Raw genomic sequence first — 26,379 nt, forward strand, 5'->3', positions numbered from 1 at the left:
TTGCTTTTAAACTCCTTCACTGTCTCATTCTAAGCTAATTTACCAGCCGTATTTCATAGACTTCTTCATTCATTCTAAATTTCACATTTACTGGACTGTTAGCTGTTCAGCAAACTCATATTATTTTGACATTTTGCCTCCTATATCTGCTCCCTTTTGGGCTGTCCCCTATGCCTGAATTACACTCATCTTTCCCCCCATCACTTAGGATTCTTAACTCTTTGAGCTCAATATAGGTGCTATCTTTTTGAAAATCTGTTCTCAATGTCGATCTCCCTAGGTCTTCCCTCCATTCTCAAATGATCTAGTATTTATCAAATATATGTTGTATCCCTTCAGTAAAAACATCACTCCTTGGGGGAGGGATTTCTCCGTTTTTGTCTTTTATCTCAAGGGCCTAATACAGTGCCTAGAACAATGTACGTTGTTCTTTTACAATGTGAAAGCTTGTAGAATTCAACCATGATTAATCCCTTTACTGTACCCCCTACTTCCAGCCAGTGCCCAACTTCTGTAATTCAGAGTTATATTTTAGAAAGCTCTAATAAGCCACATGTCATAGAACCATTAAGTGAGTTTTTTTGCTTAAACATTCGTGTAAAATTTTCTTTGGACTTTGTTTTTCCTGTATTTTAGGTGTGGGATGGTACAAAACCTCCATTTCCATCCTGGAAGGTCTTATTTGAAGATGGCACTCTTGAAGGGGATGCAGATCGTATTAGTCAATTACACAATCTGACAGCAGACGTCCTAGTTTATGATAACCATGTTGCATTGGCCAAATCTCTAAAGGTGAGGTAAAATACAGACAAGCTTAGTAATTTATACACACGTGTGTATGTTTGTGTCGTTTAGATTTTAGACTTAATTTCAGGTCCACAAACGATTACTTGGAGATCTGGTTTGTATTCTGTCAGTGCCTTCTCATTATCTATTTCTATGTAATTATTTTAAAATATTTATTAAAAGCCACAGTACAAGGAGTCCCTTGGAAGAACAGCTTCTAATTAGATAACTTTGCATAAAGAAAATAAAGCAGTTGCAAAATTATTTCTCATATTTCCTCAAAAATGGTGTGGAAGGTAATATCAACTCTTGTTCCTTTAAGATGTTTTAAGTCTAAATTACTGCCTTAATGTTGAATTTTGTTGTTTGGTATTATTCTTCACAACTTTGTATTTCTCATTCAGAAATGTTGTTTACTTTTAAATAGGTAAGGAAAATAGTAAAGCATCTAGTACACTCCTAAGCCACTGGAATTCTTTTGAAGTGGAATGAGACTCTTTGTTTTCATTTTTATGATAGTTTATTGGAAGTATTATTTTTCAACAATGAAAGGAGAATGATTTGAGTTTCCTAAAGCAAATAAGATAGGATACCAATATATTTTTAGTATGCAACTGTCCTGTGTACTTATCTATTCAGATAGAAATAGTTGTTAACTTTCTAATTGTATGTTAAGTGATCTGTGAACTACTATATTAGACTTATGTGATAGAAGTAAACCAAAGCTAACGATAGGGATAGCAGACCTTTTTTACCTTTTACTATTTACATATTATTTATACAAATACCAGATCAGAGGTAATTAGTTGATACTCTTCAACTTTTGGGATGCTTGATGACTTTCTTCTAAAGGATTTTGACTCCTTGTTCATTTAAAAAGATAGAGTTTTTGAAAACTTTTTTTTGGCAGGAGTAGATTGTATCTTACATGCTGCATTCATACCAATGAAAATAAGGTATTTTTCTCTTTTTTTTTAATTTTTAAAATTAAAAAATATATTTTACATCACCTACATTTTCTCAATCTACATTCTCCATTTCATTCCTTTTACCTCATTCCCTTGACCTTCATTACCTTTCTGGTCCTAAGTTTCCTTCCTTGTAATTTGAAATTAGACTAGATGTTCCTTTCAGTCCTAAGATTTTGTGGATTGTGATCTATAAACATATATCCTTACCCTATTTATGCTATTTTACATATTTCTATCTAGCTCAACACACAGTATATATAATAAAGATTTAGTAAAGACCTATAGAAGAAGCAAATGCAGTAATTTTCTTTATGTTTTCTCTTTTCCTTTCCTCTCTTTTCTTCCTGCCTTGCCTTTTTTCTTTTTTCTTTAAGGTTTAGCCACTAGAGGATGACATGAGCAAATAGAATTTGGTTTAAGCTGTGTCATTTCATTTGTTTCCATCTTTCCAAAAAGATCATATTATTTATTTACAGTACAATGTTAAAATTTTAAAAAAATCTTTAAGCCATAGAGTGTTGTGATTTTACATAATATAGAATAGTTTCAATACTGAAATGGTCATAGATGCCATGTTTTTCTTTTCAGAGCAAAAAAAGTACTTATTTATGTACTTAACTAATGTGCCAGGTTCAATGAAACAGTAACTTCATATTAATATTTAACTGAGTTTTCCTTTCTGCCAAAACACTTCAGTATCTAGAATTAAAATGTTTACCTCTTGATTGCAAGATAGGAAAATAGAATGTTCATTTTTATTGTTAATTTGTATTGTTGTAGGAGAACGTCTCCAGTTAAGTGTCCCATGGAATCTGTGTTTGGCATTATGTTGTTTAGTGTTTTATCCCTGAGTTAGATAAAGGCATAGATGACAAACTCATCAAATTTGTAGATGACACAAATATGGAATAGATAGCTAATGCAGTATGTGATAGATTGAAAAGGATTTTGACTGTCCAGAACACCTACTTCACAAGGGGAAGATATGGTTAGCAGTTGTAACTAGAAAAGATATGAATGGACTGCAAACCATATTCACTAAATACAAATTAACAGTGTGATATGGTAGTCAAAAGAGCTAATGCAGTCCGGGGTTCCATTAAAGAAGGCATAGTTTCTATGAATAAAGAGCAGTGCTCCTTCTGTACTCTGTTCCATTCAGATAATATGTCGGATATTAGGTACAGTTTGGGCAGCCACAATATAGAAAGCTGAAGAGTGTACAGCATGGTAAAGGATCATTTGAAAGAATTAGAACAGAAAAGACTCAGGGTGTATATGATAGCTATCTTCAGTTATGTAAAGGTCTGTCATGTACAGACTTATTCCATTTGGCTGTAAAGCGTAGAATCAGAAACAACAGATAGAAGCTGGTAAGAGGCACATTTGGGACAACTAGGTGGCACAGTGGCTAGAGCTTTGGGCGTAGAGTTAGGAAGACTCATCTTCCTGAGTTCAGATCTGGCTCTTACTAGGTGTGTGACCTTGGGCAAGTCACTTTACCATGTTTGCCTTAGTTTCATCATCTGTAAAATGAGCTGGAGAAGGAAATGACAGACCACTGTATCTTTGCCAAATGGGATCACAAAAAGTTGGACACAACTGAAAGAATTGAACAAGATTCAAATTTAGTCTTGATGTTAGAAAAAAAACCTCTTTCCAATTACCTATCCAAGAGTGGAATGGACTACCTCTAGAAATGGTGAGCTCCCTTTGGAAGTCTCCAGAGAATGGACAACTTATTTGCCAGATGTGTTATAGTGGGGCTTCCTTTTGAGGATGGGTTGGAAAGGATGGCCACTAAGATCCCTTTCAATTCTAAGATTTTGTGATGTACAAAATGTAAAACATGAAGAATATATGTTAATGAGAATGCATTATATAATATTTTAAAATATATAGAGTGTCCCAAAAGTCTTAGTGTAGTTTTATGTTACTGAGGCATAGAATTGCACAAAGACTTTTGGCAAACATATTGAAGAAAGAATAAATTGCATAAAAGGGGATAGTAAGATAGAATTGTATAGTAAGAGATTATACTGTGGTCTAGAAATATACATACTGGAAGAGGAAGACATTGTGTAGAGCATTTGAGTAAGGACTATTGGTGGGAAAAACAGAAGAGTTATTGTGTTATAGACTGAGAAAAAGGAATTGGATGATGAGTTTTAGAAACAGATCATGTATAGATCTAGGCACAGATCATATAGGCAAGCCATAGTAGTAATAGGAAACTTCAGTTAAGGAGACTTCCATTTGAAGTCTCTGAGAAAAGCAAAGATGAGGAATTCTTTGCTTATCTGACTAATAAATTTATCCTTTAGAAAATAGAAGAAGCCACAGGACCACTTGATTCTGACCAATAAGGAGGAATTTGTTTCTGAAATAGAAGCTATAGGGATATCACAAAGTAGTGATGGTGTATAACAGTTTTTGTCAGCCAGGACGGGGTCTCATTGGAAGTTCAGTTACACCAAAGAGATAGAATTCAGGGAAAATCAGTGGGCTGAGAAAGGAATGTAGGATTTCTCAACAAGAGAGGTACAGGAAGTTTTACTATGAGGGAACTGGAGTCAAGTAAACATGTAACATGCACAGTTAAAAGGTAGAGCATAATTAAGGGAGTGATCGACAATACTGGCATGTTTTTATGTGCAAATACTGCCTGCTGTGTCTCATCAGCTGAGCAGGGAGTTATATCTAATGACACTTTTGGGCATCTCAAAAACAGGAGGCTTAGGTAGCTGGAAATGAGTCAAGCTTTATGCCCAAGAAACTCAGAAACCCGTGTCCCTTTGATCCTGTTCTGTGTATCTTCCTGGTGTTGATGGGATTTAGCTTCATCTCTTCTGGGAGGCAATTTTGCCTCTTGGAGGGCTTCTTTGCTATCTGAGTTGATAAGCCTTTCTCCTACTCCTAAGCACATTGGTTGGTCCTTTGCTACTTTGGCTTGTGACTGTATTGACAAAACTTATTACCCTGCTGGTATTGGTTGTGAAATTCTACCCTCTTACAACAAACATTGCAAAATAAACACAGCATTGAGCCTGGCTGTAGGATAACATTGACTTACCACTCTGTGCTTCTTCTGTTACTCCCCTATAACCTTATATGTCCAAGATCTCAAAAGTTGGGCTCTCACCTTGGGCTGTTAAGGAGTTCTATAATCTAACAGTTCTTTACATGTGTCAGGGCTATCATTACTGCCTTCGTATATTATGTTTTGGTATGTATCAATGTGGGAGTGACGCTTACATTTTGGGTGTTTGTGACTCATACAGTGAATACTTCATGTACTTCGTTTGGTTAGTGTGTCTTTTTCATTGCACACTTGAAGAAAATTGAAATATATATATGTATATATATATGTATATGTATATATATATATATGTATATATATATATATATACATATATATATATATAAAATTTTTTTAGCCTGTAACCAAAATAGAGACAGAATAGAATTTTTTTCTTCGTGCCTTAAAGTATTTTGATCTTACTCAGACTTCAGAAGGTTTTTGTTGTCATCTACTTTCCATCTTTGTCATTTCTTTTCCGTATCTGTCATTGTTCCTGTCATTGCCACTTTTAATCTCCATACTTCTTTTCTTTTTCTCTTTCTTTCTTTGCTTTCTTCCTTGTATCTTCTGTCATCTGTGACTTTTCCCTTGATTCACAGATTTTGTGGGAAAAGGTTGGCCTTTTATAAATACTGTAAACAAATCACATCTTTCCATCTGGTCACAGAATATTTTATGTAATCTTTCAGTCTTTGACTTTAATCTCAACAGTTTTCCTCATTAATGTTTGAAGTTTGCTAATTTGTGTCTAGACACCTGGGGGTGTCAAACTGGGGCATTACTTCCATGTCTAATACCTTTATATACTCTTGATGATGTTGGAAATCTGATCTGATCCACATTTTTTTTCCCTGTAATTATATTGGCATTGTATGTATGTAACTATACTGTATACAGTTTCAGTTTTGTGCCTTGGGCATTTTCTGCTACAGAAGAGTTAAGTTTTTGGTTTGAAGTATTGTAAAGAATAATTCTTCTAATAACATTTTGCTTTGACATATCACTTATTTTTAAAAGTGTTTAGTTGGTTTTTTTCACAATGGGAGTATATTATCTTTATAGTAATTCTTAGATATTTCAATGAATCTACGATTTCAACTATAAAGATATTCCTCCTAATGATGAAAATTGCATCCTACGTATACCTGCTCAACCTGTATAATTCATATCCTCCCAGAAATAAACAAAGAGGCACAGCTGTACCCAGCAGATCAGTAGAACCCAGAACCAGGCCATCCTCTACTGTATGTGTGTGTGTGTGTGTGAAGGTAGACATATTTGTTAGTTGTGATTCTCTCACTCTCTCACTGTCTTTCTCTCATTATTAGATACTTTGTGAATTGATCCATCGTAAATTGAGCTGACTCTAGGACATTCTTTGTATCCTCCTCCTCCTCATTATTATTATTGTGAGCAGTAAGATGATGATGATGATGTAATGATAACTCTCATATATAGTTTTTATGGGGAAAACAAAATGCACCATTACCATATAATCTTTTCATGAAACTCTCTCAAATTAGGTTGACACTTGGAAAACTGGGGCAATATTTGCTCCATTGCCAGTTCTGAACTTTTTTTTCCTCATATTTCTTTTCCATATTAGTTGAACTTCCTGGACTTGAATCCAGTGTCATGTACATTCAGAATTAAGGGGTACTTTCAAGCCACAATCATGTATCAGGGTAGTACTTTAGAGGTAGGGTAATTATTTGTTTTAAAATAATTTTTTCTCTTTTGGAAGAATTTATTAGAATTTTGGATGCAAAAGAACATCAAAAATTGTTTAAGCCAATCCTCAGTTCATTTTAAATTTATTTTCCTATAACTTTAATGAATATGTGTATTGTGTAAAGTGAGGTACAGCTAAACAAATTCTCCATTCTATGGGTCTATAAAATCTTTGTATCTTCTGATATTTTTCTGTATATTGTATTTGATTTTGCTATTACTAAAAATACTTACCATATTACCAGAATTCTTATTTTCATTTAGAATGCTTACTTAAAGTACCGGGGAGGAAGACACTGTTTAAATTTTATGCAGATTGTTTGGTAAATAAATGATTAGAAGTATTATACATTTCTTTAGTGCTTTTAGAAGATTAAACCTCATGATTTCTTTCCAATTCATTTTTCTTAAATATTTTAATTCATATCCACATTCTTTTTCTTTCTGATAGTGTTTCACCATTAAAAATTTAAACTATTTGGAAGCTTGTCAGCATACTGATTTGCTGTTTGACCTACTCTGTTATAATATTACATGTGCTTTGTTTCACCAGCCTCTTAATTAAAAATTGAGCTAAAATACAATACTGCCACCAGAAGGAATGTATGAATATGACAACTTGTTATTCTTACTGTACAATTTCTTTATTCATGTCAGTGTAAGAAAATCTTAGTCTTTATATTTTCTTAATGATTCCGACTAATTCAGTTTACTGAGTATTTCAATCTGAGTATAAATGGAAATGAAAGGCAATGTGACCTAGAGTTGGGAAAGTGTGGGGCCAGTTCCTACCTTTGCCAGATATCAGCTATATAACCATAAGCAAGTTACTTACCCTTCTCTCAGGGTTCCATGCTGCCCTCTAAGCCTATGAATTACATTCTGTAAAAGTGGAGTCTCTATAAATTGAGGTCCCTAGCCTGATGAAATCACAAATCCAAAACAGAAAAAGAAAGGAACAAATGAATGAACAAACAATGAAAATTCTACTTGAAATAGAGATTTTCAAAAAATATTGCTTGTTGTCTATAAAAGGTAGCAGAGCATAGTGGATAGATAGCAGAGCATAGTGGATAGATTGCCGGCCTCAAAGCCAGGAAGATCTTGCCTCTGACATTTACTGAATGAATGACCCTGGGAAGGTCTCTTAACTTTTCAGGTTTCTAGCCAACATTCTGTGACTCTTAAGTTCCAGAAAATGTGCTCACTAGCATTGATAGAAGGAATTTTGAATGTTTATTTGTTATTTTTGAGGAGGCAATGGGATACAGTAGGAAAAAAACATTGAATTTGGTGTCAGAGGGCCTTATTTTTTTTATCTTGGCTCTGTCACCTGTGTAACCTTGAGCAAATCTCTTAACTTCTCTTAGCCTTTATTTCTTCATATATAAAATAAGCATTTGGGAAAATAACTACAAATGTTAGTCTCCTTAGTATATATAGTATTCAAAGCCATGGTAGTGAATAAACTTTGTAAAATATATTAGAAAGAGAAGAAGACTAAGGACAGAACCTTAAGGAACGATCATCAAGAAAATGAGGATTGAATGAATGAAGCACTTATTCTCTTGTTGTATAAAAACACTGTGCTACGCACTAGGAAACATGGAAGAATAAAACAGTCCCTGCTGTTGAGGAACTCACATTTTAATGGGGAATACAATATGCATGGAATGGTTCAGCAACAAGTTGGATGGAGGGGTTCTATGGTCCTTAGTATGAAGTAGCAAAACAGGTTGTAAGGAGGAAAAGCAGTTAACTGACCATGTCTCTTTTCTTCTTGTACTACCTCTTTGTCTGGAAGTAGGTAACATTCTTCATCATAGATCTTCTGGAGATAGGATCGATTGTTGCAAGTTTGTAAATCTTTTGAAGTTGTTTGTCTTTACGGTGTTGTTGTATTTGTTATTAATTCTTTTCTTGTTTCTGCCCCTTTACTCTGCAGCAATTTATACTATTCAGGGCTCGCGGCAATTGTGTCTTTGGTCATTTCTTATTTCACAGTAATATGTCACGGTTTGATCATTATCCAGTTAATGGACACTTCTTTTGATTTTAGTTACTACCTTTTCTTTTTTCCCTTTAAATCCTCCTTCACGATCAAGAAGTTTTTATTTGTGCCTTGCTTTATCTTCCTCTTTAATCTCCTTCTGTTTAATTTGATATATTTCTACACCAAATTGTATATGTGTGTGCACATGTATGTATTTATATGTTTAACATTCTTTTGTCTGTTTCAGTTAAGAGTGAGGTTCTTCTGATGCCCAGTGCTACCACTTCCTTGTTGTTTGTACATTTAGTTTATTATTTTTTCTAGCATTTATTTTCTCTTCTTCTCACCTCCTCTTTCCTATAACTGAACAATCACCACAACAAAAGTAAAACCATTATTAATGTAAGTCAAGCAAAACATTTCTTTTTTGACATCTTGTAGCCATCAGCTCTTGGTCCTCTGGAATCATCATTTATCTTTATATTGTTCAGAATTTTTAAGACTTTAAATATTGTTGTTTTCTATCTAATGTTTTTACTTTATAAATAGTTCTTGTTCTGTAGGCTTTGTATCCCTTCATACAAGTCTTTCCAGTTTTCTCTAAAATCAACCATTTCATCATTTCACATAGTGCAAAAATATTTCATTGTATTCATATGTCACAGTTTATTTAGCCATTGCCTAATTCCTTACTCCCTTAGTTTCTAGTATGTTGCTGCTGCTGCTACACACACACACACACACACACACACACGCACGCACGCACGCACACACATACACACTCAGTTTTAAATATCTTCGTACATATTGATCTTTTCTTCCCTTTCTTTGATCTCTTTAGAATATAGGTCATGTAGTAGTATTACTGGGGCAAAGGATATGCACAGATTAGTGACTTTATTGCCAAAGTTCCAAAATGCTTTCCAGAATGTCTAGACCAATATTCACAACTCAACCAGTAGTACATAATGTGTCTATTTTCCTATAATGCTTCCAACAGTTGTCATTTTCCTGTTTTCTTAGTTTTGTCTGAAACGGACGAAAGAGAGTTGAACACATATTTTATTAGTATTTTTGTTAAGTATGAGGTAAAACCTCAGAGTTGCTTTAATTTGCATTTCTCTAATTGCATATTTTCAAATGCTTATTGATAGCTTGGCTTTCTTCCTTTGAAAATTTGTTCATATCCTTGGAACACTTACTTATTGGGAAATAGCTCTTATTTTTCTAAATTTAAATCAATTCCTCATGTATCTTCTGTATATGATCTTTGTTTGCTTGTAACTGTAGTGGAAGTTGCATATTCCTGACTGTGATTCCTTGGCACTTGAACTGCTTCCTTCTGGATTCTTGCAGTACTTTCTTCTTTGAAATGGGAGCTCTGGATTTCGATTATGACATTCCTGGAACACTTTCTTTTGAACTCTCAGGAAATGATCTTTCATTCTCTTTTTGCTCTTTCATTCCAATAGAATTGGACAGTTTTTACATATAATTTACTGAAATTATAGTGTCTAGACTTTCTTCTTAAAACATGGTTGTCAAGAAGCCCAATGATCTTTAATTATCTTTTCTTGACCCATTTTCTAGGTAATTTTTTATATCATGCCTTATATTTTGGTCTTTTGATTTTATTCCAGTAATTCTTATAGTCTTTTAAAAGCATTCATTTCTGGTCTTTTCTGGTTTTCAGAGAGTATGTTCTTCTGATAATATTTACCACTTTTTCTTTTAAGCTGTTTATTCTTCCATTTTTTTCCTCTAGAGGTTTTATGTCATTTTTACTTATTCTTTCTAGGTATTTAGGTGAACCTGTGGAAAATCTGTTTTTTAAATTTGTTCTTGAAGTTGTTAGAGTTACTCTTTCCTACTTTTGGAGCATCTCTAGAGCCACAGTGATTTTTGATACTTCTCCATGTTTTTGATTTATTCCTGTCTCTAGCTTTAGTTCCTGAATTTGCCCCAGCCAAGCTATGCCTCTTACTACATTTTTAGGTGGAGTGGTTGGCCCTTCTTAGTCTTGCCCTGGTTTCTCTAGATTCTTGTGCTGACCTTCACTTCCCAGAGTTAGGCTCTCCTGGATCATAGAGGCTTAGAGTACTGATCTTCAGGGCTCTCTATGGCATATCAGGATGATTTGCAAAGGATCTCAGACCACTTGGATACCTGTTCTGTCTTAGTATCTGTGCTCTCATACCTGCATTGGTCCCTGCAGCTCCCCATAACTTCCAGGTTGGCTACCCTGGGGCTTTCTGATCTTCTTAGGGAAGTATAGTATATATACAGGAGTAGTGTGTGTGTGTGTGTGTGTGTGTGTGTGTGTGTGTGTGTGTGTGTGTGTGTTGAATTGAGGAGGTGGAGGTGGGGGGAGGGAATCACTGCCTTTAGACAGAGCCTTAAAAACTTTTCTTATTGCATGTGGCCTTCTGGCCAACTTTTCATGAAGTTGTGGGGTAAAATAAGTCACATACTGTGATTTCTTATTTGACTGCTTGATCATTATTCAGCGTGTTCCTGGAGTAAGTAGATGGAAGCTGGATGGTCAGCATCCATTCAGGCAGCAATTTTGGGTAAAAGTCTGATCATGCAAAAAGGATAACTCTATATCCTGAATAACCATATCCATTACATCAATGTCAACTAATATATATGTAACATTAATCTTATCTGTGACCTTTCAAAATCCTTAAGTATCTAATGTTTGGAGATAAAAACAGATTAACAATTAGCAGTCCGTCCCATTCATGGTCTAAGGAGATGCAGGCTTAGGATATTCAGTGTTGAGAATAAGTTGTTTTCTAAATACAGTTTGGGAATAGTTAGGCTCCTCCCATAAGACCCAGTACTAATTTTGGGGAAGTCTGTTATGCCTAGAAAGTACTGAATCTTGAATTATATTCATTTTTTTTCCCACTAATGTATTGGCACATGAAAAAGCTTTCAGGGGCATCATTTGAATGTAGCTTCTGACTTGGCAAGATTTCTTAATGACAGGGCCAAAGAAGAAGATAATCAAAATAGAATGCCTCAATTTAGGAAACACAAAATAAAAGGAAAATGATATGATTAAACATTCTTAAAAGAAGGAAATAGTTTTATACTTAAAATATAACTTTAATTTTAGGTTGGAACCTTTCTCAGGATCTATAGTTTACATGCAAAAATTCAACCAGCAACTCCTAAGAAGCAGTCAGATATTCCCCATCTAGAATTTCATCTTCATGGAGGTACCTGCTATGGTCGAGGAATCAAGGTCTTGCCAGACAATAACTGTGATGTTGAAGAACTGAAAAGGTAAGAGTATTAAATATATACTTCGACACCTAGGAATATAAAAGAAATAGTTAAGTTATGGCTATCTTTTTATCAGGTCCAGGGTGTCAGACCAGGTGAGGATAGAGCCCTATAGTTTTCAGTATAACTGTACTTTCCACTTCACATAATTCTTTTGTATAGTAGGAGGTGTAGTAGTTGACTGTGTGTACACAAGTGCTCATTTTAGTTGATGTTACTCTCAGAATAAAGTGAGTGGAAAAAATAAGGACCATTATTTTTTAAAAATAAATTATCTAATGCCATTTTTTTTATTGGTTTTAAGATGTCAACACCACCTTTTTATGTCTTCTATAATTAAGATGAAAGGATACATGAGAAAAATTTACTTAGCTGAAGGTACTTTTGCTAAATGTCAGGGGTACCCATGCAGATGTGAAATGGGCCCTGCCCTCATAAAGCTTATCTTCTAATGGGAGGAAACACCAATAAGGGAACAGACCAGCAAAGAATCCTTTTGTTGAGGAAGTCACAGGGATAGTGAATGGAAAAATATAACAGTTGATTGAAACAATCTTTTCAGAAGCAGGGAGTAGTAGATAGAGGCTGTGAGGAAGCATTGTCTCAGAGACTGTAGGCAGTTCAGACTTGATAAGCAGCAGCATCTTATTTTGCTTTTTTGGGTTAAAATAGAGATAGAGCTGAAAGCATGTATGGTCTAAGCTCTTCATTTTATAAAAGATCATATTCTAAATAAGGAAACTGAGTCTGAGAGAGGTTAAGTGACTTGCTCATGACAATAATACCAAATAGAATAATCAGATGTGGGTTTTGAACCCAGGATCCCTGACTACAATCCTAATATTCTTTTTGCTATACCTTTGCTCAGAGTACCATCTACTGCAGGGCAGCTAATAGAGTTCTGGGCCTGGAGAAGTCAGAAAATCATCTTTCTGAGTTCCAGTCTGGCTTCAGACACTTCATCGCTGTGTAACCCTGGGCAAGTCACTTAATCCTGTTTGTCACAGTTTCCTCATCTGTAAATTGCGCTGGAGGAAATGGCTAACCATTTTAGTATCTTTTGGTAAGAAAACCCCAAATAGGGTGACAGCAAGTTGGACCCAAGTGAAAGGACTCAACAACAGCAACCATGTACTACTAAACTGCCAGACCATCATTGAACTCCTGTTATTCCAGCAGTTATCTGTTGGCCATATCCCTTTTGAAGAACCTGGGCTAATCTCAGTTGGTAATTTTGTTTTGTGATACAGAATATAGTAGCATGGATTTTGAAAATACTGTATTCTTTGTATTATAGGTTTTTAGATTCCGTGGATCTAGCTGAGTATCAGCAGTTGGAGAATAGCCGTGTTTTGGAATATGACATCTCAAACAATTTTTCCTGTAAGAAGTCTTAAAAATGATACTTTTTTATTACATAAATGCTCCAAAAGTATATTGCATCTTTTTTGATGTCTCACCTAAAAATCCTTCATAGTATCCATAGATGGATAAGTTAATTTTTGTGAAAAGTCTCTAACTCATTGAATTTTAGTTTTTGATTTCTTCAAAGCATTTTCTACCCTAATTATTTGGGTGGAATTACTTTGTGCAGTTTAGGTAACCTTGTCAAAGGAAAAGGAAATGCAGCCTGAATGATTTAAATAAGGTTAACAAGATGTGAAGAAAACTGTTGTCTTGAGCTTCACTTATTTGATTTCTGTCTTTGAATATCCCTAATCTTATCTGTTCTCTTTAAGTGAGCCTGGCTGCTCTGTTAACTACCAAAGATATAAGGTCACCATCCAGTGGTGAAACAGTTACACTGCAGGTCCAATATAGTACAAATAGCAAATTGCTAGTGTACAGTAATGCAGTGCAGAATATACTTTAGCTATACCACAGAAAGTACGTAAAAAATACAAATACTTTGTCTTCCTAGCATAATATAGCAGGTCCTCTCCACTGTGGAAATACAGTCTCAAATTTAAAGTCTTCTAATGGGAGAAAAGTTCTCAAGCTCCTAATAATGTTATAGAGAGAGAATTAATAAAGTATAAAATTATTAGGTTTGAAGTGAACATTTGAATGAATTACAAAACTGTGAAACTCATGGGTTTTCTTTGTATCACTTTAATGATAGCTAGAATTTATATATAGTCCCTGTTATATGCCAGGCACTGGACTAAGTTCTTGACAAATATTGTCTCATTCGATCCTCACAACACCCCTGGAAAGATGTTTTTGTTATTCCCATTTTACAGATGATGAAACTGAGCTTAAGTGACTTGCCCAGGGTCTCACAGTTAGTGTCTGAGGCTTAATTTGACCTCAGGACTTCCTGACCCTAAGGCCCAGGATTCTTTCTGCCTCATTCTTCCTAGTTTGTAGGCCACTCTACTGTTGGCACTTTTTTGGATGCTATTTATCTCCACCTATATTTTATACTGCACTGGAGATCCAGAAGCCATTTGTAGCACACCTTTTTAAACTAATGCCCACTTTTTCCTGGCTTCTAGCTCTCTAGTTTTGCCATGAATGTTTATATAGCATTTTATCTGCTCATTGACTCACAATTAGGCTGGTATCCAAATAAGAATAAAAAGGGTAGTTTACAAGTATTTTTGAGACTAGTAATGCTTTTTTTCTTGTCCATTTTTTAATATAATACTAAAACAAGCCTGGAAGAAGTTATAGAATTCATTAGTCCAACACAGTCATTTTATGATATAGATGAGTACAATGAGGTCCAAAGAGGTTAGAAAACTTGCTCAGTCTCACACCAAGTTATTTATAGAGCCAGGAGCAAAACCCAATAAATCAGAAAGAGAATCTTCTTCTGAACTAAAATTTCACCTTTCCTAAGCTGAATTCACTGATGAGATTATAAAAAGCATAATCAATTAAAAAAAAAATTTTAATGTGCCTACTATGTGTCAGGCCTTTTGCTAGGTGCTGAGAATACAAATAAAAACAAAATAGATCTTTCTCTCAAGAAGCTTACAATATATCACAAAATAGTATTTTGATTTAAATAAACCAATGGAAAAAGTAAAATTTATACTGAACTCACAAATATTCACCCAAAATGAAAATTGATACTCTGAGAAAAAGGGGGGAAAATTCTAATAATCTAGCTGGGGTTACCTCCAGAAAGATGCTGGTAAATGTTTAACCAACCAGCTCTCTGGGAAACAAATGTACATACAACCAACTTTTAAGTTTAATCTGTATGACCATTTTCTCCTTCACTTTCTTAAGCTAGATATTCAGTAAAACAATTAATCGAGTCCTGATTTTCAGCATTTGCTGACTTCAAAATGTAATTGCATGTACTGAATATTTAACAATCAATTCTTAGAGCCAATATGATCTTCCTCTAGCACATTCCTCAGTATATCCCAGCATTTACTGTAGATGTTGCACTAGGAAGATTATAAAAAATCAATATAAATGCCTATAAGGAAGAATCCATATAAATTTAATATTTTTAAATATATGCATGTACAAGGGCTGGGCATGGTGGTGCACACCTGTAATCCCAGCTATATGGAAGACAGCTGCAGTAAACTGTGTAGCTTGAGTGTCCACACTAAGTTCATTATCAATATAGTAAAGCCCCTGAGAACAGGGAACCACCACACCACACCAGCCCAAGTCAGAAACAGAGTAGTTCAAAGCTTTTGTACAGATCAGTAGTGAAATCTGGCCCTAGAATAGGCCTTACTCTTCCAGCAAAGGCAAGATTGGGAGACTCAGTCTTTAATTTAAAAAGTGCACAAGGGCTATAGTGATGATTTCTTTTGCTTGACTGTACTTTTGTTCTAAAGACAGATAGTTTTTTGGGAGAGAAGGATTCATTGGGAATTGATAGTTAAAGGGGCAGAGTTTGTAAGCTGAAATAGTTACTCTCAGAAATAAGGTTTTTTTTCTCTTCTCAAAAGTGAAGTCTTCTTTTTAGGAATAATTTTGAAATTTGTAATTTCTTTTGTTTGTTACCATGATAAAAGGTGGTACTACTTTATTATATTTTAAAATCATCCTATTCAAATTAACAAGATTTTAACTTTAGCTACACTTCCCTTTCCTTCCTTCAGAATTGTGATGTGGTAGTTATTTTTGTCTTTCTTGTAGCCCAAGACTTTGTGTCGCCTTGTGATGTAGAAAGATGTCAACAGCTATCTGCCACAGGTATGACAACACAGCCGTCCCTGACCCCCTCCCCCATTCCCTCCACCCCTCCCCCGTATATTTTTTTTGTAGTGAAGATGCCTAAATGTTTCCTGAAAGCATTTACTAGCTTGTCTATTCAATTTAAGAGTCATGAAAGTTTCCTATGAGGGTAGAACATGGTCATATTTAATTCCTTACCCCTTACCTCGTTACTTTATTTCATTTTGTTATCAGGTAAATTGAATTTCTAAAGATATATATTTTGATATTTAACCCAGTTTATAATTACTGTATTGAAAAGGTGCCTACTATATCATTGATACTGAGTACTGCCCTGAGAAGAGTTGAAGGATGTCATAATTCAGAATTTAATAAGTTTACACATGCTATATATTCAACTGAATAAAAATGTGACCATTTAATTTTATAACTTTAGTAATGATCATGCTTTATTGCCAGGCCTAGAGGCCTGTGGGCTACCCGAGTCTTCTTACCTCACCTCTCGAGGTCTTCGGCTGGCCAAGCTGGATGCTCGTATGAGAGAAAGGACGTTCCAGAGTCGAACAAGGGTTGAGCTTTATTCAGGGTTCTGGTTACAAGTGCAGGGGAATTCTTCCTTAGGAGGGAGCGAAGAATCTCCCAAGGAGGCAAAGATCTTACAATAAGAGATTGGAAGTAGAAGTGTAAGTGGGGAGAGAGGGGGAGGGAAGAGCGGAGAGAGGAAAAGCGGAGCCTTCTGTCCTCACACGTGGCCCCTCCGCCCAAGAGAACTTTCAGGCTTTCCTGACCCTACTTAAGCTCTCCCGTCGCGTAGTTTACATGTCAATACCGAGCCTGTTAGGTAACAACAGGTGTGCCCCAATCCGGGACAGCCTCCAGAGCGGGGATGCTCCACCCATCACGTATCTCACGGGAAGAGGCGGAAATACACGAGCTAGCTCGGTCTCCTCCTCGATTCCTGGTGACATTATGGGGGGCCTCGTGAGAACTCTAAGATTTAGAAGTTCCCACCTTTACCTGCCCGAGACTGTCCACATGGAATTGAGCTTCCAACCCCAGCACTTTATGTTTTGGTTCTCTGTTCATTTATAGTGGTTCAAGAGGAAACATTCCTAAAATGTTTAAAGTGCTTTGCTGCTGACCTTTCTATATAAAACTACATTGTACTACAAACTACAAATGACGATTCCCCAAGGCCATAATAAGATCCTGCAATTAATTAAGTTGGTCATCTTTACTAAAGGGAGTTCAGAAAATCATTTTTAAAATCGTCTTCCCTTAAACTATTAGCTTTTGAATCTTGCTGGATGGAGGCAACCTTCTAGAGATTAGAATAAAACTGAGTGCTCAGGAGAACATCCATGTAGAGAGAAAGAAAAAGGGAATAGAAAGTGTCTTAGAGACCAATAGAACTTTGTGTCCCCATCAAACACTATTGGATAGTGTTCAGCTAGGGTAGGAAAAGTTGCTTCTAGATCCCTAAGCAGACTAGGTCCCTTCCTGCCTAATTTCAAGAATTGTCTAGTATTATTTCCAAGCCTCTTTTCCAAGATAAGCTAAAATGCTTTATTTTATGGCTACTTCCCAGTTAACCCTCCCTTGCATTGCTCTCATCTTCCTCCCAGTGTGGTTCCAGAAGCAATAGTAGAACCTGACACATAGGTTTTGGCTTTTGAAGGAATCTTAGAGGTTATTTAGTCCAACCTGCTTATCTTAGAAATAAGGAGAATAAGTGTGTCACACAGGAAGAAAATAGACAGCCAGTTTAGGAGTTTTAATGATAGTATAGTAAAACTTCATCATTTGGGACTAATTAACTGAATAATACTTAATTAGAGATGTTTGAGTGATAGAAAACTTTCAAAGAACTACCTTGTATTAATTTCAAGTACATACAGTAATTGGAACTGCATAGTCAAACTCTTCCTAGTATATATAGGTTTCTTTAAAAATACCTGCTTTAATGTGTTTGTTAAAGCAAATTTGAATTGTTCATACTGGAGAAATTTTAATTGGTATATTATATCTAAAAGGATGTCCTAAAGTACATTAAAAACAGGCTATCTTGAATATAATAAGCATTCCCCTACCATTCTTGTTACATAGAACTTCTTAAAAATCCTTTCTTTGTAGATGATATAAGGTTCATTTCTGCCAACCCCTTGTACAGATTGTTACAAATTCTGAAATAAAGTAATCTAAATTAATTGGACTTCATCATAAATATTTGGTTTAGAGGGATTCATGGAATGCTTTATTCATCCTAAAACACTGTTTTATAGTACTTACAGATCACCAGTATTTGGAGACAACTCCATTGAGTGCTATTTTGAAACGTGATGCCCCTCAGCAGTATCGCATCAGAGCAAAACTGAGGAACTACGAACCCCAGAAACTCTATCAGTCTGTTAAACTTCATTGTCCTAACTGCCATTCACTGTGAGTGTTTCATCTGCTCAAAAAAATAATTTACTTCAGATTATTTCTGTGTATTGTGTAGTATATCATTGAATTTTAATTCTTAGAATGATCAAGTAAATATATTTATATTTCATGCAGTGGATTTTGAGACTGTAACCCTGGTTTACACCATTCTGATTACTTTCAGTAAGAATATTCACTATTCTTTAGTCTCTGTTGATTCACTCTGGTAACCTTGGTAGATAATCTCTGAAGAATCATTATTTAACAATTAATTTCTCTTATTTTTCAAAATTCTCAGCTGGATTTTCTCATTTGCCTTTTAGAGGAGTAAGGGAGATGGTGTTTCCAAGAAAGGCATTAGAGTAAATCCTTAATTTAGTAGAGTAGTTAAGTGGCCCAGAAGATAGATCACTGGGCCTGGAGTCATGAAGAGCTAAGTTCAAATCCACATTCATACACTTAATAGCTGTGTGACTGACTCTGGGCAAGTCAGTTAACTTCTTTTCCCCTTAGTTTCCTCAACTGTAAAATGGGGATAATGATAGCATCTAGCTCCCAGAGTTGTTGTAAGGATCAAATGAGATAATATTTGTACAGTGCTTTGCACATAGTAGGCACTTAATTCTTCCTTCCCTCTTTCCTTCTGTTCTTTTATCTCTACATTGAAGAAATAGAATATTATGGTTTGTTAGTTACTATTTCGAGTTAATTGATGACCTTTTTTTAACTTTTTTAGAAGTCTTACTGAAATCCTTACTATCCTTTTTTCATAACTACCTAATTGTGTGCATAATTTAAAATATTCCTTTGATGATTAATGATTTTATGGCATAATGAATTCACTGTCCCAAGCATCAGTTCTTAACTATAAAGCACTGTAGTGATGTATGTATATAATATACTGACACTAGTCCACATCCATGAAAGCTGCAGTTTTTGCCTGAATCTGTTAGTGAGATAATTTTAATTAACACTGTAGTAGATACTGATTCAGATTCTACTTATTTGGATACCAGTTAATTAAGGTTTTATAATAATATGCATTAATGTTTATACATATATTGATGTATGTATGTACACACACACTCTTGATGTCTTGCTATACTGCTGTACTTTACGAATCATGCTCTGGGCCATTCTTAGATAGGGAATTATTTTTGACTCAGTAACCAAATCCCCTAATTTAGGACTTAAGATGGACCTGCCTTATAAGAATTATGATGCTTCATAATTCTGTCACATTACCCTTTTATTACAGTGGTTATCCTTGGCAGAACCTGCTTGCACATACAGTATATATAGTGCCTTGCAAACCTTTTGTAATTGACATCCTGATACTGATTTTGTGTGCAATTTCCTGTTTTTCGTTAAATGCAACATTGCATATGTTTTGGTGTTAGGAGCCACTGATGAGGGAGATCTACAAGGCTTTGACTTGTTCTTATTGGGGCCTGTTCTCTGTGAATTTGTTTTTGAATATTTTTATAACTTATTTCAATTTACTGATTGCTTTGTAATCCTATACATTTTTATGCATTTAAAAACATGATTCTGAGAAGTATTCTATAGACTTCACAGAAATACCAAAGGGGTCCATGACATTAAAAAAAGACTAAGAATCTTTGCTCTCTTTCATTAATTTCCATCCTTTTGGGAATTTCAGCTAATATGATTGTCTTAATTTTGTGATACATCCATACTCCATTAAAAGTGTAATAACAGCTTAATCCTATTTTTAGGAAATCAGTTTTTCTAAGGTTTTTATAACATTCCTGGAGATTATTAGAGACAGTCTTGAAGTTTTAAATCCAGAGTTTGAGCTTACTGGTATATGTAAAATTGTGATTTGAACATGCTTTTCTTTTCAGTTGCCTTTCATAACGTTGCTAAATGTTTTATAATGTATAAGAACTACTTAGCTGTCTAAATATATCTTTATAATGAAAAACTTAGTAAGTAGCGTAAGTGCTGTGCTTTACTGATAATAGTTTGTTAACCTTCACTGTTTTAGTCTTACAAATAGCTTTTTTCTTTAAATCATTTGCTTATATATTATAAAATGGTTTTAGGCAAGAAGTTCCACATGAAAGTGACCTTGAGTTAGTTTTGCAAGAACTTGCAACAGAACACCCAGATCCCAAACTACAAAATACATCACTGTATAATTCAGAAGCATGGACTACCCAAAACCAGCAAGAGAGAAAAATAGTTATTCATTTTATAAAAAATGATGGAATTCTCCAAGCTCCAGAAGATACTTTAATCATGATAGAAGGTATGCAGTTTTTAATTTCTTTTTTGTTATAAGAAGAGCCTTGATCACTAGGTTGTTTCTCTTGTTTTTCTTCTAGTAAAGTATTAGTTAATTTTGCATAAAACTTAGGTGATATTCCTGACATACTGATTCAATTGACAGTAATAAAAATGTCTTAAGGGTTTTTTTTTTAACCAAACACCAAGAGTATTTATAATGGAATCTAAAGTTGGGCCTACTTTTAGGGTTACATTTGATGGTTTATTTGGTTTTGTCTAATGTGAAATGTGAAAATTGAACTTGGATATTAAGATGGCTCTTGGTTTATGACTAGCAGCCATTAACTTGGCCTCTAGATGTCACTGTTGTTTAACACATCTGAGTAAAGTTGTCTCAGTGTCAGAACGGGAAAAGAGGTCACTTTGGAAGAAATAATGTTAAGTTTAACAAGAATGAATATTGAACCTACTTTTTCAGTTTGCTTTCAATAAAAGTAAAGTGAACATTTTAAAAGTATTTTTATTGTTATTTAAAGTTTTTCTTATGAAATGCCATATAATTAAAGGGTACATCCTTTCTGTTCTTACTAACCAGAATTTTGCTCATCAGATAATACCAATAATAACATCATCATTTATATAGCACTTTATTGTTTTTAGAGTGCTGTGCATATTTCATCTTATTTAATCCTGATAAACAACCATGTGATGTAGGTACTATTTTTATTCTCATTTTACAGATGGGAAAACTCAAATCCCAAACTGTGATTGTATCCATATAAGGAACTTCTGGAGTAGAAACTCCTTCCATCAATGCAAATCAGTAATTCATTTGTAACTTCAAGTATTATCTAGGACAGTAGTATCAAACTCAAATAGAAATGAATCCCTGCAACCACATATTGACTTAGAAAATCAAATTTTAACATTATTTATGCTGTTATATTTTTATTTATTTTGTTAAACATTTCCCAATTACATTTTAGCCACACTTGGGGGCTTTGCAGGTCTTTAGTTTAACCCTCTAGTCTAAGGCACTGATTGGCCAAGTGCTCAGTCATAACAGCTAGTGTGTTTCAGAAGTAAAATATAAAGCCAGGCCTTTCTTACTCCAAGGCCAACTCAATCCACTATATCAAGATGCCCCTTATCTTTATTGTGATAAGTGGTGGTACAGGAGATATAGTTCCTGAAATATTTTTGGAATGTAGATGTTTCTGGTGATATTTCTTGAAAATCACATTAGACAATAGGGGCTGATTTACTGTAGTCATTGTTGTAATGAAAAAAGAAGTTATCATTGGCTATGTTATATTTCATTTCAATGTTTTTCTGTATATCTTCCATAGAAAATCCATCCAGTATGTGGCAGGTTAAGGTCTTTTTATACTTTTGAGGATACTGAGGAAGCTCTGGCCAGTTTTTCTGTTTTCCTACACTCTTGACATTCTACCCTTTGTTATGGTCATAAATTTTTTGGTGATGTAACTTATTCCATCTCTTGAAAACAGATTGCTTGTGCTAGAAGGTGTTTTTTTATTAAGATAAAAATGTGAAAAATAGGAGATGTCTGCACTTTGATTTCTCACTGTCTAATAGGAAAGTTGAGATTCCCTGCATATCTCATGCTACTAAAGATTGTATTGTATCTACTAGCAGCCTGAACTACCCCACCTTCCCCATAGTACCAGCTGACTGTCAAAACACTGAGCCTTTATTCTGAACAAAATGATGAGTGGCACACACAGCAATTTCCTAGTGTTATGGCTAGCTTCCCAAGGTTCCATAGAATGCTGCTGACAATGTCAATAATGTTTCGGTGCCAGTAACAGACCTAGTAGTAAACAGTGGGCAAATATGGGTCTTTTCCATATTAAGGAAAAAATGTTGCTCTCAATTAAAGGACAGAACTATTGACTGCCTCCCCTAAAAAAAAAGAAAGAAAAAACTTTAAAATATGAGTTTTTATGACTAGGATTAGATCTCTAAATTATCGATTTAGATAATTAGGTTTGAAAGGGATTAAATAAAAATTGGGAGACTTTTTTGTAGTGGTAGGTACTATTAGTATTTATCTCAAATTACAGATGAGCAAATGGCAGCTCAGAAAAGGCAGCTTGCCCAATGTCAAACACCTAGTAAGTTCCAGAGATAGGATTCAAACCCTTGTTTCCTTGTTCCAGCTCTAGCATTATGCCATTGTGAGAACAAAAGCAGAAGAAACATTAATCTATTAAAATTAATTTTAATATTCCTGAAGATTTAAAAAATTCCTTGTGCCACTTCTAACTATACCTTAATAGATAAAGGGTAGAAAAATATAGTTTTATATTTTTATGTAAAAGAACATGTAATTTTATCATTTAATAAAATGATTACTGTTATAATAAATTATATTATTAATTTTAGAATTGTTCATAATAATATAACCCTTCATGTACAGATAACTCATTTGAAGTTTTATGTAATTGCTAAAGTAAATGATTTTGAATGGCTTCAAGTTTCTTCCCTGATTGCTCTTTTTGCTCTTTAGCCTTAATTTATATATTAAGTTAATATATTACAGTACTTTTCCTGTCTTACATTTAATTACAGGTGCTAATTCTAAACCTATGAAAAGAAATGTAGTAATAAACAAAACAAAACAATTTTATAATACTATTTCTGAGAAATCACCTTTTCCTTTTCATAGGAGGAATACCGAGTGAAATTTATCAACTCTCAAAAAAGTTTAAAGGTGTTATTCCTGTGAAATCCAGCCAAGAAGACCTCATTATCCATGATCTGGCAATACCGTTCCTCATACAAGGGAAAACATGGCACTATGGGTATATGTTTATAAAGTCTAAAATTATGTGCAATTAGAAGCCATATAGGTATCATTTTAAATTTAGTGACTCATGTCTCTCTTGTCACTTAAAATTTTTAAGATAGTGATTTTAAAATTAATTTATCTGTTTATTGATCTATCTATCTAAGATTGCGTCTCCTTCTCTTGCCCAGCTGGAAATACAACCACCGTAAATAGGACTGATTCCAACACTGTTCAGCCTTACCATTCTACATTTTTCTGGGATATTGCATACCACCCTAGTTAGCCTAGTGGGTCTCCATTCCTCTGAACTTACTACATTGGCACTAGATTTAGTGCAGGTAGTTTCAACCTTACTGAAGGTAAGAACCCCTGAACTCAGAGGATTCATCAGTCTTCATCTTCCCCAGTAACAGTCTGAGATTATAGGCATGTGCCACCATATCCAGACATGTTTAATTTATATATAGATACATGAATTGCAAAGATCATATGATATAATGCAGAACACTTATACATCAGTACCAAAGTACTGGTATGATGCTTTAATTTGATTAAAAAGCACTTTGTTTGCAAACTCAAGAAGTGAAATTTCCAGTTTAATTTCTGCTTAGATAGAAGATACCTCTAGATTCAGAAATATACTTCTGTGAACCTCTGGTACTTGTTTAGCTTTTTTTGAGATTTGCAGGTTGTGAAAAATTATCATTTTCACTCTACGTTATCTCACTATACTTTTTTATTTAGATCACTGGCAATAGGTTTTTTTTTTTTAATTAATTTATTTGTTTTTAGTTTTCAACATTCATTTCCACAAGATTTTGAGTTCCAAATTTTCTCCCCTTTCCCACCCCAAAACATTGTGCATTCTGATTATCCCTTCCCCTAATCTGCCCTCCCTTCTATCACACCCCTCCCTTGCCTTATCACCATCTTCTTTTCTTATAGGGCAAGATAGATTTCTGTACCTGTATTTCTTATTTCCCAGCTGCATGCAAAAACAGTTCTCAACATTTGTTCCTAAAACTTTGAGTTCTAACTTCTCTCCCTTCCTCCCTTCCCACCCATCACCACTGAAGAAGGCAAGCAATTCTTTATAGGCCATATATATGTAGTTTTGGTAAAGACCTCCATAATAGTCATGTTGTAAAAGACTAACTATATTTCCCTTCATCCTATCCTGCCCCCTATTTATTCTATTCTCTCTTTAGACCTTGTCCCTCCCCTAAAGTGTTTACTTCTAATTATTCGCTCCTCCCACGTATCCTCCCTTCTACCATCCTTCCACACTACTTATTCTCTTCTCCCCTATTTCCTGTTAAGTGTAAGATAGTGTAAGATCGTACCTAATTTCGTACCAAATTGAGTGTGCATGTTATTCTCTCCTTAAGCTAAATGTGATGAGAATAAGCTTCAACTTTTTCCCTCTCACCTCCCTTTTCCCCCCTCCAATGAAAAAGCTTTTCCTTGCCTATTTTATGAGATAATTTGCCCCATTCCATTTCTCCCTTTCTCCTCCCAATATATTCCTCTCACCCCTTAATTTTATTGTTTTGGATATCATCCCTTCCTATTCAACTCACCCTGTGCTGAACTTCCCACATACTGAGAAAAGTTTCAAGAGTTAACAAATATTCTTTCCATGTGTGATTGTAAACAGTTCAACTTTAGTAAGTCCCTTATGATTTCTCTTTCCTGTTTACTTTTTCATGCTTCTCTTGATTCTTGTGTTTGAAAGTCAAATTTTCTATTCATCTCTGGTCTTTTCATCAAGAATGCTTGAAAGTCCTCTATTTCATTGAAAGACCATTTTTTCCCCTGAAGTATTATACTCAGTTTTGCTGGATAGGTGATTCTTGGTTTTAATCCTAGTTCCTTTGACTTCTGGAATAACATATTCCACACCCTTCGATCCCTTAATGTAGAAGCTGCTAGATCTTGTGTTATCCTGATTGTATTTCCACAATACTTGAATTGTTTCTTTCTAGCTGCTTGCAACATTTTCTCCTTGACCAGGGAACTCTGGAATTTGGCCACAATGTTCCTAGGAGTTTCTCTTTTTGGATTTCTTTCAAGAGGTGATTGATGGATTCTTTCGATATTTATTTTTGCCCCCTGGTTCTAGAATATCAGGGCAGTTTTCCTTGATAATTTCATGAAAGATGATGTCTAGGGTCTTTTTTTGATCATGGCTTTCAGGTAGTCCCATAATTTTTAAATTGTCTCTCCTGGATCTATTTTCCAGGTCAGTTGTTTTTCCAGTGAGCTATTTCACATTGTCTTCTATTTTTTCATTCTTTTGGTTTTGTTTTGTGATTTCTTGGTTTCTCTTAAAGTCATTAGCTTCCATCTGTTCCATTCTAATTTTTAAAGAAGTATATTCTTCAGTGAGCTTATGAACCTCCTTTTCTATTTGGCTAATTCTGCTTTTTAAAGCATTCTTCTCCTTATTGACTTTTTGGACCTCTTTTCCAATTTGGGTTAGTCTATTTTTCAAGGTGTTATTTTCTTCAGCATTTTTTTGGGTCTCCTTTAGCAAGCTGTTGACTCGCTTTTCATTATTTTCTTGCATCACTCCCATTTTTCTTCCCAATTTTTCCTTCACCTCTCTTACTTGATTTTCAAAATCCTTTTTGAGTTTCTCCATGGCCTAAGACCACTGCATATTTATTTTGGAGGGTTTGGATGTAGAAGCCTTGACTTTGATAGTATGCATTGTTTTTCCTCATCTGAAAGGATGGAGAAAATGCCTGTTCACCAAGAAAGTATCCTTATATAGTCTTATTTTTTTTTTTCCCTTTCTTGTGCATTTTCCTAGCCAGTTACTTGACTTTCGATTCCTTTGTCAAAAGGAGGGTATTCTCTAGGGACCTGTAAGTTC

General features: G+C 34.7%; 1 protein-coding gene across 4 annotated transcripts in view; it reads left to right on the forward strand.

Annotated features, from left to right (window-relative positions):
• Positions 1-26,379, forward strand: part of POT1 (protection of telomeres 1) — a 115,686-nt gene that overhangs the window by 80,786 nt on the left and 8,521 nt on the right. For all 4 annotated transcript variants that reach the window (XM_072652840.1, XM_072652841.1, XM_072652842.1 and 1 more), the window contains 7 exons: positions 637-792; positions 11,688-11,857; positions 13,155-13,240; positions 15,971-16,027; positions 18,292-18,448; positions 20,503-20,708; positions 23,379-23,514. In XM_072652840.1, coding sequence (XP_072508941.1) covers positions 637-792; positions 11,688-11,857; positions 13,155-13,240; positions 15,971-16,027; positions 18,292-18,448; positions 20,503-20,708; positions 23,379-23,514 — 968 coding nt within the window. The remainder of the gene's footprint in view (positions 1-636; positions 793-11,687; positions 11,858-13,154; positions 13,241-15,970; positions 16,028-18,291; positions 18,449-20,502; positions 20,709-23,378; positions 23,515-26,379) is intronic.

The sequence above is a fragment of the Notamacropus eugenii genome, chromosome 3 (assembly GCF_028372415.1).
Source record: "Notamacropus eugenii isolate mMacEug1 chromosome 3, mMacEug1.pri_v2, whole genome shotgun sequence".
Lineage (NCBI taxonomy): Eukaryota > Metazoa > Chordata > Mammalia > Diprotodontia > Macropodidae > Notamacropus > Notamacropus eugenii.